The sequence below is a fragment of the Triticum aestivum genome, chromosome 3D, assembly GCF_018294505.1.
Source record: "Triticum aestivum cultivar Chinese Spring chromosome 3D, IWGSC CS RefSeq v2.1, whole genome shotgun sequence".
Taxonomy (NCBI): domain Eukaryota; kingdom Viridiplantae; phylum Streptophyta; class Magnoliopsida; order Poales; family Poaceae; genus Triticum; species Triticum aestivum.
Window position 1 is genome coordinate 302,403,392 of NC_057802.1, and position 14,002 is coordinate 302,417,393.

The 14,002-nt window shown below is 43.0% G+C and overlaps 1 protein-coding gene across 1 annotated transcript; it reads right to left on the reverse strand.

The window, feature by feature from the left end:
• Window positions 1-883: 883 nt before the first annotated feature.
• Window positions 884-7,286, reverse strand: LOC123078544 (carbon catabolite repressor protein 4 homolog 6). Its single transcript, XM_044501089.1, has 15 exons — window positions 7,045-7,286; window positions 6,470-6,968; window positions 5,847-6,010; window positions 5,377-5,442; window positions 5,136-5,188; window positions 4,901-4,982; window positions 4,729-4,778; window positions 4,450-4,540; window positions 3,945-4,037; window positions 3,798-3,830; window positions 3,628-3,713; window positions 2,270-3,518; window positions 1,929-2,014; window positions 1,748-1,832; window positions 884-1,374 (listed from the first exon to the last, which is right to left on the reverse strand). Exons 1-15 carry the CDS (start codon window positions 7,102-7,104, stop codon window positions 1,321-1,323), a joined length of 2,751 nt encoding a protein of 916 aa, XP_044357024.1. The 5' UTR covers window positions 7,105-7,286; the 3' UTR covers window positions 884-1,320.
• Window positions 7,287-14,002: the final 6,716 nt, after the last annotated feature.

A 14,002-nucleotide genomic window follows, 5' to 3' on the forward strand; every position in this document is an offset into this window, starting at 1 on the left:
GACGCCGTCCGCCGGATCTGGAAGCCTTGCCGTCGTGCGCCATCGCCGCCCGGCCGCCGTTAGTTAGGTCCGGGTCGTCGCCGAGCTTGCCGCTGCAACTAGATGCGGTGGCGCCGGTTGAACAGGGGAGACCGGGAGAGGAAGAAGGGTGGGTGTGTGTGGGGGAGGGGGGAGGCGAGCACGCCGCCACAGTCTCATCCAGTAGCACTGCTCCTGCAGTCTCCGGCGCCGCCACGACACGAGAGAGATCGGGCGAGAGAGAGGTGCCGTTTCGCGCGCGCGAGAGAGACGGGGTTTACTTCCACGAGGTGTGACACGTGGGTTGTTTCCCTGTGATTTCCACGGGGTTTGGGAGAGAACTAATACCGGCCGGGTTTAACCGGAAGCTGTTATAAGACAGACCGGGACCCGACCCCAGCCGGGGAGAAACCCACGGGGATCGGCGGGGTTTCGACCCGATCCCGGCGGGGGTGGGGATAACCGAACATAGCCTAAAGCAATTTTAATTCTCGGGCAACGAGGATCAGCAAATCCAGGTAAACCATGCAAACAAGAATAAGTATTCGCATTGACAAGCTTCTTTTGCAATTATACAACGTACTGTTGAATGAAGCAAGTGTGCGTTGTGACCGTCCAATCCGACCGGAAGGCTCCCCATAAAAAATACTACTCCGGATCGGAGTGAGTACCTTGTTCACTAATGTATGTAGGACGTTTTGATAGTAAAATAGTGAATAAAGGGTGTATGTAGCATCAGTCAGGAGACTAATATTAACTACACCTGCTTATTTCGAAGAATTCAACACTCCCATATGACAAGATTACCGTTGCGAGCATAGTAAAACTATACTTCATAATGCAGTGTCAGTCAGGAGTCTTAGTATGCACCAAACCTGCTTCTTATGTCGAAGAATTCAAAGCTACCAACTATTCCAGATTTACATCATGGTATCAAAAAACGTCTATTATCTTACAGAGAGAGTATCATCTTAAGCTAAGCCGTGGTGCCTGCAGTTTGTCCATCCAAGTCAACAGCAGTTGTCCATTGCTGGGCTCACACTGAGAAACTTGACCTATGTCTCATGTACAATTACAAAGCATGCCGAAAAATGAAAATGCTGGCGAGCTCTTATATTGACCTAAGAAAGCAGGAATTTGGTTTCCATGTATATATATTTACTAAACATGATTGACGGAGAAATGTTCAGTGATTGATCTGGATATGATTATTTCGCCTGAGGCTTGTGCTAGGTAGTCGTTGTCTTGTCATGGGGGTGCCTTCAATGGCACTGAAATCCCTGTCTTACAGTCTCATGAACATCATTCCTTAAACGCCAGTTCGCAGACCAATGCGATATGATCACTTCCCCATTTCTGTCAACCAACAGAAATAGACACAATTAGTAAAATGTCATGAGGATACAGCAGTTAACCAGTAAAGAAGCCATGAACTGAAGAGACAAACATGCTGCTTCTGTCTCTAAACATTTTAGAAACTTCATTTTAAAATTAACACTTTTATCTTTTTGACTGGTATAGTGTATGCCTGTATGGTAAGAACATTAGCTCTATGAAAACAATGGCACTTGATTTTTGGTACGAAATATTTTCATAATAAGTCGTCTTTTTGCTACTAGCATATTAGAATAAGAAACCATAGTCAGTCACACATTGGATACTGTGGAAAGTTCAAACAATGCATATTGTAGACGGATGGAATATAAGAAAAATATTCACAAGGTAGTACCTTTGTGGGGAATCCATTTGTTTCCTTCAAAATCACTTCCGGAAATGTATCTAGCACGCTAACAGTCTGAAGATCTTCAGAAGCCCTTCATTGTCATATTACAAGGTTGTCATTGGCAGCAATTAGATTGTAAAATACTGGTGCATTTGAATAGCTAAGAGTTTCAATAAAGCTTGCTTACCATACGTAGTCCACTGTCCCCATAAATTTTCTGTTGTAACTGGTTACCAAGGGCTCCTTATTGGCATCTTTTGTCCCATTAAAATCCTGATTGGATGAAGTTATCAGTAAGCACCAACTGTGTTCTCACAAAAGCCTGAAATATACTAGTACTTGTACAACATTATTCACTAAAACAAAACTGTACATTGCTTTGTGCTTTTAGAGTTAAAGAACTGTAAGCACAACTTGCCCAAATGTTCGATAACTCAGAAAGAGATAATAGTGAATGTCCTGGTGTTTTCAGTTACAGATGGATGGTGAAAATGCAGCCAAGTAAATTAACAAGAAGGCATCAGTTACCTCCACATCTGTGTAGACACTCCTTACTTTCAAATTATGTTCCACATAAGTACACTCTTCCTTCCCAGTAGCAGCCTTGATTTCATCTACTGTCCACCTGTACGGATCATTATAGTACCCTCCATAAGGAACCACCTTGTGAGCATGTAGTGAACCATTTGAAATTTTTGGCAGCTGATCATTATCCACATGTAAGCATTCATTATCACCAGAGAACTCTTTGAAGGAGGTAGGGTCAGATATCACATTGGAGCACAAATTTTCATTAGCTGTGACATCATCCTCAACAGAACAAGCATGATTTCCAAACTCTTCTGGACAGGAATACGAGTCTAAATGCTTGTTGGTTACTTCAGGAGTACACTGATTGCCACAGGAATCTGAAGTAGCACTATTTATTTGATGCGTTAGTTCTACTGGAGATGTTAAGTGAGTTGATCCAGTATTAATTTCTTCTTCTACTCTCATATTACTCATTTTATCCCGTGCATCAGCAGACTTCAGAGAATCACTGAAATGGGATGATTCTGACTCGGGAATTGTATAATTGTTCTGACCAGACATAGATTCATTGCACTTTTCCTTTTCACCAGGGTTTTCTTTTGATACATTCAACGACGTATCTGATTGAAAACTATTTCCTTCAAAACCACCTGTGACATCTTCACAAATCACATTCCCAGACAAGTCTCCCTGGGAATTTGAATCCTTACGGATAACACCTCTTAATTCTCGGACAGAATCTATACGCCCAGATAGTTCATAAGATGAAAGTAGGTGTCTGCCATCAATTGCTTCACTTGAATCTGACTGGAAGGCCGCATCACATACATCAGTTTGTGAACATTGGACACCACCAACGTCAGGTTCTTTTGATTCAACTTTGATTCCTCCAGAACATTCTTCAGAGGAGCTGTCAACAGCCACACCGTCTTCACGTTCAGTTGCCTTTACATGGTCTTCACCATCAGAATTATAGGCATCCTTTGCAAGACCTGCCAAACAGCTTGATAATCCTTGCTCTTCAAGATTACTAGGGCCAGAACAAGATCTATTGTTGCCAAAATATTTACTCGATTCAGAGTTAAAGCAAGATGTTGAAGCAGTAGCAGTCAAAACAGGTTCTCTTCCAGCAAGGCAAGAATCTCTGACCAAACTTTTTGCTTCACTTTGAGGCTTATGGACATCTCGAGTAATTATTCTTCCCTCTCCACCATTGGTCGTGTGTAAAGGTGGACGGAATGTATAACTGATACAAAGCAACCATTGAAGTGAAGATAGGTTAGGATTTTGCAGATACATTGTGGCGTCCAACATAAGTACTCAATAAATGCACTTCCATCAAGTAGAAGATTTACCGAGATGTGTTAGAACCAGTATAAAGCCCATGTGAACTAGTTTGCTGCCCTGATATAGCATTTCTTGCAAGCCCAAACAAATTCAACTGCATGATTGTGAAGCTTCATAAGTTTCAGCTCCATGATATAACATTAATAAGTTAACTGCAGAAAATGACAATTTGTTCTACCTTTTGCTCTGATATAAAATTGTACAGCGGGCTCTGGGCAACATACAGACCTTGTTAGTGTTAAAAATGAGTATAACAGCACAAGAAATAGCGAAGTAGAATGGACTCTTGAATGCAAATATACATAGTTAAGTACTAGAATATTACCTTCGGTGCAGCGTTGAAGTCCCCACAGAGTATTACCGGAGCATCATTCCACCTCTTAGATGTAGCATAAGCTTGGTCAAGGAGTGTCCTTATCTGTAGGAAATAAAGTCAGCATGAAATTAAGTGCATAAGGATGCTAGTGGTAGATAGCCAAGAGCAAAAGAAACACTAGATGATGCTTCATACAGCAAAACAGCAGAGAGAGGGGAAAGGCACAATGGGCAAATCTTTAAAAGATGCCAAGAAAGTATCACATGATCAAATATCATAGCAGAACTCAACAAAGTTACATCGATGTTTTTTACTAGATAATGTCTAACACATGTAATGTTATTATCATGTTAAACATATGCTAAACTAAAGTCAGACAAATATGCAAACAAAACCTTGATTCAATTACAAAACAGAAATGCACGTGTCAAGCAGCCAAGTCAGGAGCAAACGAGCATTGTATCGGCAAATACATGAAATTAAGACACAAGTAGCAGAGGAAAAAACAATATACCTGGCCAAGTTTTATATCCCCTCTCTTCGGATTATAAAGAACATGAATGTTACATATAACAACTTGTTTGGCTTGTTGTGGATGGATAGGGCTTTGAGACAAAAAGAAGAAGCATAAGCATGGGTAAGTCATACAAATTTGTGCTTCATTTCTTCTGTCTTAAACAACATATAAATATGATACAGTAACTAACCACAAATCCCAAACACAACCACATGAGAAACAGAAGGTAGCAGAATAGCAGTTATGAGTCTGCTGGGTATTTCAAATCACAATTACCTAGTAGATAAGTGAGTAGACACAGTTTGCACATTTCTTCGAAACACTGACTGTACATTACAGCAAAAAATGGTTAGCAGATTTGGATGGCATACAACACTGTAAGCATAGGAGAAGCACCCAAAAGAAAAAGGCTCAAGTGTTCATCTAATTGCCCATAATTCAAACTCACTTCTAAAACACAGAGCTGTGCAACATTATCCCGAAGCCCAAGCTTATTGAACTCGATGTCTTCTTTATAACACAACCGGAACCTGGTGAGTGGTAAAAGTCTTAGATAACCATGAAAATGTCCCTATGAAATGAATTGAAGCAAATTTAATATGATCACCCCAAATTTTGGATAACAACAGTAGATAAAGATTTCGACCACACAAAGACAAACAAGAAAAACTTGAATTGATTACCTTGCTGTCCTCCAAAATATGGCACATCCATCAACAGCATTTCCAGTCCGCATCTGTGTCACCATTCAGCAAATGTGCAAATCACAGTCATGAACTCAAAAAAAAGTTTGTTCCTATTCCCTCAATGACAAAAAAAAAAATTCAATTCCGCAAATGTTACACATATTTCAGTCACTTCCGTGAACACTGTAAATGAAAATGCCTACAATATAGCACAGCGTAAATAAACTTAGAACATTACCTTCCATATGCCGCTATATCCTCGGGTTGACATTTCTTGTTCAAGGTCTGTAAATTTGTCTACCTCCTACAAGTACAAAGAAGATAGTTACAAGAAGAAACAAAAGTTCAAACAAGGAATGAAATGCTGACATTGAACGAATAGAGACCCCCCATCAGACCATATATTGTACTCCCTCCGTTCACAAATATAAGATGTTTTGGATATTTCAATATGGAGTACATACGGACTGAAATGAGTGAACAAACACACTAAAACTTGTCTATATACATCCGATTCTGAAAAAAGTTAGAACATCTTACATTTGTGAACGGAGGGAGTACTTAGTTGCTGACTTCCATGGACAACATATATTCATCAATTGGATTTAGGAAATTGGCATATTTTTATCCTTACCATGACTTGAGTTTGCCAACATCAGCACAACCTGCTGAGATTGGTGCAGTACAACAGCTTTTCTTAAGAATTACCTGAAAACATATAATATCTGGACGCCACCAGCTGATCTCTAAACCTATCCTATTCTTACGCCAGTTCCAGTCCATGATGAATGATGGTATGTCTCTATAAAGATCTTGGTGCTCCTGGGCCAGATAGTCCGCCAGTATATTGTATGACAGAACCTTAAACCTCTCTGCAGAATCAAAAGTCCATACTCAAAATACAAGAGCAAGAACTGTATTCTTTTACAAGAATAATGAGGATCTCACACACGTCATATTTACTCAAGTCTAATACTAAGTTTGGAAAATAACACAAGTAAATCTCTTCGCAAGCATATCACAGATATTACCGACACATTTAATGTCCCTTAGCACATCAACTGGAACTGTCGCTTCACAGTTCAGGACTCCAAAGGCATCTATCTAGATTTGGAAATAAAATTCCAAGTTTTTCATCATGAGAATAAGACTAGCTATAAATGACACGGTTGCAATCATTATTAAGAAAACTTTCGGTTATGAAACAGAGCTAGGAATAATTACTATAATAAGTAAAACGAGTATACTACTTCGACTTGAGAGTAATGCTCCTATGATAGTTTCACAACACATTGCTGCAAACAAATAAATGTTAAGCATTGAGATGCTACCAGCATGGCGAGGTGGCAGCTTCTGCACAGATCGCCACTCTCGTTTGTACTGTGCCAGACTTGGATGCAGCTGCGGCGCCGCAGGTCGGAACCCAGCATTCCGTGGCAGGAACCCTCCATTCGGTGGCACAACGCTGTATGGCTGTGGATGCCAGTGACCGTACTGATTCGGAGTCCCATAGCCGTACTGAGGGCCTGGGAACGGCGTCTGCGGCGGATGGCTGTAGTTGTACGGCACAAACCCGTAAGGCTGAACCTGCGGCTGCGGCTGTGGTTGAGGTTGGCCGTAGCCATATCCATACGGCGGCGGCTGGAACTGCGGCCCGTGCCTGTACTGCGGTGGAGGCGCGCGAGGAACCCCGCCGCGGCGGAGGGAATCGTTGGCAGAGGGCACAGTGCTGAGGTGAGAATCGCCGCTAACGAGCTCGGCGGCGGCGTAGGCGGAAGGCGGCGGGGGGCGGGAGGAGTATCCGCGGTGAGGTCGCGAGGATCCTCGGCGCTGCAAAAGGGCAGAAGGGTAAAGAGTTTAGATGTCAGGGATTGATAGGGAGGAGGAAGCCCAAAGGGGCACGTACGTTGTAGTGAGAGGACATCGAGGCGGCGCGACGGAGAAAAGCTGAGGGGACGACGCGCATCCCTTTTGGTCACGGCGGTGGCGGCAACGGCGGGCGGCGACCTGGGAACAGCCGCATTCGACGAGTCACCGGGGGCGGCGGAGTTGACTGCTGGCGCGGCGACGAAGGGAACGGAGGCGGTGTCGCTGCGGACGCAACGCCGAGGCGAGCGCCTTGAGAAGGGCGTCGGCGTACTAGGCTTTCCCGTCTTCCTTACACTACCTTCATATCAGGCCCTTGATTTTCGATCGGATGGTTGGCAGGAAAATGCCTTGTATCTGCAGCACTATTTTTCGGATTCGCTTCCTTTTTTTTTTTTTTGAGAAAACGGACTCGCTTCCCTGAAAGAACATATATTGCCAATTGCCACCAATCTGTACCTAGTCTCTTCATGTAACAAAAAGTCTTCAGTGCTTATGCACGTCCATCGCTAATTTTCTGTCGCGCTCCCCTAGCCCTCGCCAACGGCCGCTCCGGCCTTGGTGCCCACCGCTTCCGCGCTGGTGGCCACTCCGGCCCCGTGGCCCACCCTCCCTAGCCCGGGCATGAATTGCTCCCCCTCCCCCCGTGGTCGCCCCCGCGAGCGCCGGTGGCTCGCCTCCCCTCCTCGATCGTATCCATCGAGGTCGCACAGTCCTACCGCGAGGCGCTGGTTGGCGCGACGCTCGCGCTCTCCAAGTCGTCGTCGCCTCCAACGCCGCCCGCGCTACCTGCGCTCTGAGATCCATCTGCTCGAGCCGCGTCCTGAAGCCGCCTCGGAGTTGGCCAAGGAGCATCGCCGCAATCGTCCCCGACGGCAGTCGGGCCGCTCCCTGCGGCCTGCCTCGCACCCGTCCCGGGAGAATGCCCCCGGTGTCTTGGCTCTGGTCACCCACTGGTTGAATGCCAGCGCGACATCTGCTGCCGTCGTTATCGCTTGTTCGACCACAAGGCCCGGGACTGCACGGTGCCTCGCTCCTCCTCTCCTTCGAGTCAGGGCGCGGCCAAGCACCCTCGCCCCCTCTTGCTCCGCTTCCTCAACTTTCGATGCGGTTGGTCCTAGCCAACCCGCGCCTAATACGTCTCCAACGTATCTATAATTTGATTGTTTCATGCTATTATATTATCAATCTTGGATGTTAATATGCAATTATATATCATTTTTTGGGACTAACTTATTGACCTAGTGCCAAGTGCCAATTGCTGTTTTTTGCCTGTTTTTGGTTTTCCAGAAAATCAGTACTAAACGAAGTCCAAATGCCACGAAACTTTTTGAGGATTTTCTTCTGGACAAGAGAGACCCTAGAAGTTTTGGGAGGAGACCAGAAGGCAAACAAGTAGACGGTAAGGCACTAGGGCGCGTCCTGGGGGGGCGCCCTAGTACCTTGTGGGTCCCTCGTTGCTCCGTCTGACCTAATTCCAGCTCTGTAAATTCTCTAAGATCGGGAAACAAACACAAAGCCACCCAAAATATATTTTTCGCCGCCACAAGTTTCTGTTCTTCCGCGATCCCATCTGGAGGACTTTTTCGGTACTCTGCCAGAGGGGGAATCGATCATGGAGGGCTTCTACATCAACCTTGTTGCCCCTCTGATGATGTGTGAGTAGTTTACCATAGACCTACGGGTCCATAGCTAGTAGCTAGATGGCTTCTTCTCTCTCTTTGATCTTCAGTATAATGTTCTCCTCGATGTTCTTGGAGATCTATTCGATGTAATCTTCTTTTGCAGTGTGTTTGTTGGGATCCGATAAATTGTGGGTTTATGATCAGATTATTCATGAGAAATATTTGAGTCTTTTCTGAATTCTTATATGCATGATTGTTATTTCTTTGTATTTCTCTCTGATCCATAAGTTTGGTTTAGCCAACTAGATTGATTTATCTTGCAATGGGAGAGGTGCTTTATAATGGGTTCAATCTTGCGGTGATCTATATCCTAGTGACAGAAGGGGACAAGACACGTATTTGTATTGCTGCCATTAAGGGAAAACGACAGGGTTTATTCATATTGATTGGATTTACTTTGTCTACATCATGCCATCTTGCTTAAAGCGTTACTCCATTTTTTATGAACTTAATACTCTAGATGCATGCTGGATAGCGGTCGATGGTGGAGTAATAGTAGTAGATGCAGGCAAGAGGCAAGAGTCGGTCGAGTTGTCTCAGACGTGATGCCTGTACACATGATCATTGCCTTGAATATCGTAATAACTATGCGTTTTTCTATCAATTGCACAACCGTAATTTGTTTACCCACCGTATGCTTTTTGTTCGAGATAGAAGCCTCTAGTGAAAACTATGGCCCCCGAGTCTACCTTGATGCAATTTATTTTGTCCCGGGCGTGATTAAATCCAAAAATACCTTGCTGTAATTTATTTATTAAATCCAAAAATACCTTGCTGTAATTTATTTACCATTCTTATATTTTGTGTTTTTGTTATCCATCTATCATTATCAGATTTGATCCTTATAAATAATCGCCAAGGGGGTTGACAACCCCCTTGATCGCGTTGGGTGGAAGTATTTGCTCTTTTGTGTGTAGGTGTTGTTAAAGAGGTTTCACGTGGTTCTCCTACTGGATTGATAACATTGGTTCTTAACTGAGGGAAATACTTATCTCTATTGTACTGCATCATCCTCTCCTCTTCGAGGAAACCCCAACGCAACTCACAAGTAGCAGGAAGAATTTCTGGCGCCATTGTCGTTGATACATCACCAAAACCTATCAAGTACCCTTGCATAAACTATCATATACTTATTCTTACTTTCATTTGCTATTTGCCTCTCGTTTTCATCTCCCCGCTTCTAAAACAATTTTACAAAAAATAGTTTCCTTTGCTTGTTTGCTTGCTTGAAGTTGCTATCATGTCTAGATTTGAGAAAATTATTGTTGAAAGTGCTAGTGAATATAGCACTAGTGAAACTCTTGAAGAAAAATTTGAATCTTGTGTTCTTGATCACGACCCTCGAAAACTAAAGCTCCCACTGATCTTAAAACTAAAATATATCACGTGGGTAGCGGAAATATTATCGGGAAGAATACTATTCAGGAATTCTTTGATTGCACGGGAGTCATACCCATAATTAGAGGATCAATTCTTGATAAAACAAATTGATGTGATGCTATTGCTATGCTCGTGGTTAAGTTAGAAAGAAATTTTCTGCATATTCATCCGGCACTGCAAAAGATATTTTATGAACTTCCCAACATTCATGATCCCAAAATGAAGAAGATTTCTACTATTATCCTTATGTGTGAATTTGACTATATAATCCAGAAGCTAGAGAAATCTTTGCGTACTATAGGATAAATATGAGCATCCTCCAATAGAACAAAATCTCCATGATAAAGATATTATACGTAGTTTGGAATCTAAAGATTGTTTTGCATATAGTGAAAATCTTGGGAGGAGAGTTCCTTATGCCGAAGTTATTAAAACTTTGTACCACCATACTTGTGATAAATTGGAGTGGATCACTAAAGGGATTGATGAAGGATTTAGTAATAAGTGGTTTGAGGAGATGGCTAGGGAACCCACTGATGATGAAATACATGTTTTATATGAAGATGTTTATGGTGATGATTCAGAATTTGAAGTAATGAATGTTAAAATTACCGAACAAAGTCCTTTCAATAGTTTAAGCTCTCCCACTAGGAAAGAAGAACATGAGAAGAGATATTTACTGAGAAAAGTTTTGGAATATTTGATTAAAAAGGACTTGGGAATGAAGGATGACAACACTTGAAACTATGCATTACGCCTAGCTAGGGGTGTGAAACAATAGAGCTTGTTAGGAGGCAACCTAGTAGTTATCTTTATTTTTCCTTTTTGTTTTCTGTTTTTTGTGTGTGCACACAATTATGCTACCATTATGGTTGTGTTTTGTGTTAAATTAGTGTTTGTGCCAAGTAAAGCCTTTGGGATGATTTGGTTGATAGTTGATTTGATTATGTGAACAAACTGAAACTTTTGCACCTAGTAGAACAATTGTTTAAATTCACTGGAACATGATAAAATTCTGATTTTTTTACACATGATTGATATACAAATTTCCCACGTTGTCGTAATTTTTCAGAAGTTTTGGAGTTACAAAAGTGTTGAGTCTGTCCAGATCATTACAAACTGTTCTCTTTTTGACAGATTCTGTTTTCGTTGCATTATTTGCTTGTTTTAATGAATTTGTGGATTGTATCGGGGGGGGGGGGGTATAAGTCATGGTGAAGTTAGAATACAGTAGGTATTATGCAATAATAAAATATGAATGGGTTTACAATAGTGCCTAAAGTTTATGATTGGCTTGTTATACTAACGGATATCATGAGTTTTTTGTTGAGTTTTGTGTGCTGAAGTTTTCAAGTTTTAAGTGAGATCGCGATGGATGAAGGAATAAGGAGTGGCAAGACCCTAAGCTTGGGGATACCCAAGGTACCTGATGCGGAGCATCCCTCGACCATCACCATGGACGTCACACCACCACCGCAAGCACGGAGAGGACCTAGGACAAGAGCACACGCACGTGCCATCGAAACCGGGATTAACTCTTTACTCTTTGAGTTTCATTCGGATTCACTCGTGAATTGGGTTCTACCTCAATAGGAAATGTTGTGCATCCTCAGGTACAAAGAAGAGCCCCATGAAGAAGCTAGGAGGGAGACCCAAGCATCCGGGAAGGAGAAGGAGGAGGAAGGAGACGTGAAGAAGAAGGACGTGGAGGTCCTGGACACCCCGGGTGCCCGACCACTAGCTGGGGATCGCCCCTGGCCACCCCGGGTGCCCGGCCCCTCTGCCTGGCGCTGGTTGGGGCAGCCCGGGTGCCCGGCCAAATGGCCCCGGGTGCTCGGCCCCTTCAGCCGCCCGCGGGCCGGCTCCCTGACCGCCCCGGGTGCCCGACCAAATGGCCTCGGGTGCCCGGTCCCCTCAGCCACCCGGCCTCCTATGCACCGCAGGTGCCCGGCCCACCTTCCCAGGCGCGCCTTGGGTGCCGGACCCCATGACTCCGAGTGCTCGCCCCCTCCTCCATGGCTACGCGTTTTTAGGGATATTTTGGACATTTGTACCCCTCTTTCCCCAAGTTTCGTCCCTAGCCTTTATATACTCTTCCCCTATCTCATTTAGAGGATAGCAAAGTATTACATAGACAAAGAGAGAGCTTTGCTCATCTTCCTCCTCTTGAAGATCTAGACCTCCTCTTGGGAGAAGCTCCTCTTGGAGATCAAGCCCTCCTCTTGGAGAAGGATCCCAATCATAGGATCATCAAGACCTCTTTCCTCATAGGATTGGGATGAACTAGTTACCTTGTATCTTTCCTTTGTTGTCCTTGAATCATTGTGACCTCTTGTGTGTTCTTGGATCTAGCATATGTGTGATTGGATCTAGTCAATTTGAGTGTCTCCCCTCTCTTGTGTTCTTCGTGTTCTTCGGGGGATTTCCCCTCCAATTCGTGAAAGATCTTCATCTAGGGTTCCACCCTACAACAGTACCCCAAGGTAATATTCAAGGACACCCAAGACTCTAAGCTCGAGGATGCCCCGGATGGCATCCCCTCTTTCTCCTACCAACCATCGGTAAATTACTTGGAGTTATATTTTTATTCATCACATGATATGAGTTTTGCTTGGAGCGTCATGTATTATGCAAGTCTTTTCTTTGTTTGATTTTTAGTTTGCCACAATCATCTTTGCAGGACACACTACTACTTCTTGAGCTTGCTTAGTTTTTCCCTTAAAGAGGAAAGGGTGATGCAACAAAGTAGAGATAAGCATTTCCCTCAGTTAAGAACCAAGGTATCAATCTAGTAGGAGGAACACACAAGTCTCCAATAATTACACCTGCACAAACAAACAAATACTTGCACCCAATGCGATAAAGGGGTTGTCAATCCCTTCACGGTTACTTGCAAGGATGAGATCTGATAGTGATAAATATAAAAAGATAAGTAAAGGTGCTAAATAAAATAAAAGTAAGTAAATTGCAGCAAGGTATTTTTGTGTTTTTGATTTTGTAGATCTGGAAAAAAATGACAAAAGATAGACCCGGGGGCCATAGTTTTCACTAGAGGCTTCTCTCTTGAAAGAAAGCATATAGTGGGTAAACAAATTACTACTGAGCAATTGATATAAAATCCCATAGTTATGACGATATCCAAGGCAATGATCATGTATATAGGCATCATGTCCGAGACAAGTAGACCGACTCCTGCCTACATCTACTAATATTACTCCACACATCGACTGCTATCCAACATGCATCTAGTGTATTAAGTTAACAAGAATGGAGTAACGCCTTAAGTAAGATGGCATGATGTAGGATCGGAAGTATGTCTAGAGGGGGGTGATTAGACTACTTGACCAAATAAAAATCTAGCCTTTTCCCAATTTTAGCTCTTGGCAGATTTTAGCAACTTAGCACAAGTCAAGCAATCAACCTACACATGCAATTCTAAGAGTATAGCAGCGGAATGTAAAACAATTGCATATGAAGGTAAATGGAGGAGTTTAAGGGAGCAAACGCAATGTTGACACGGAGATTTTTTATCCGTGGTTCCGATAGGTGCTGCTATCATACATCCACATTGATGAAGACTGAAGGAAATATGCCCTAGAGGCAATAATAAAGTTATTATTTATTTCCTTATATCATGATAAATGTTTATTATTCATGCTAGAATGGTATTAACCGGAAACATAATACTTGTGTGAATACATAGACAAACAGAGTGTCACTAGTATGCCTCTACTTGACTAGCTCGTTGTCAAAGATGGTTATGTTTCCTAGCCATAGACATGAGTTGTCATTTGATTAACGGGATCACATCATTAGGAGAATGATGTGATTGACTTGACCCATTCCGTTAGCTTAGCACTCGATCGTTTAGTATGTTGCTATTGCTTTCTTCATGACTTATACATGTTCCTATGACTATGAGATTATGCAACT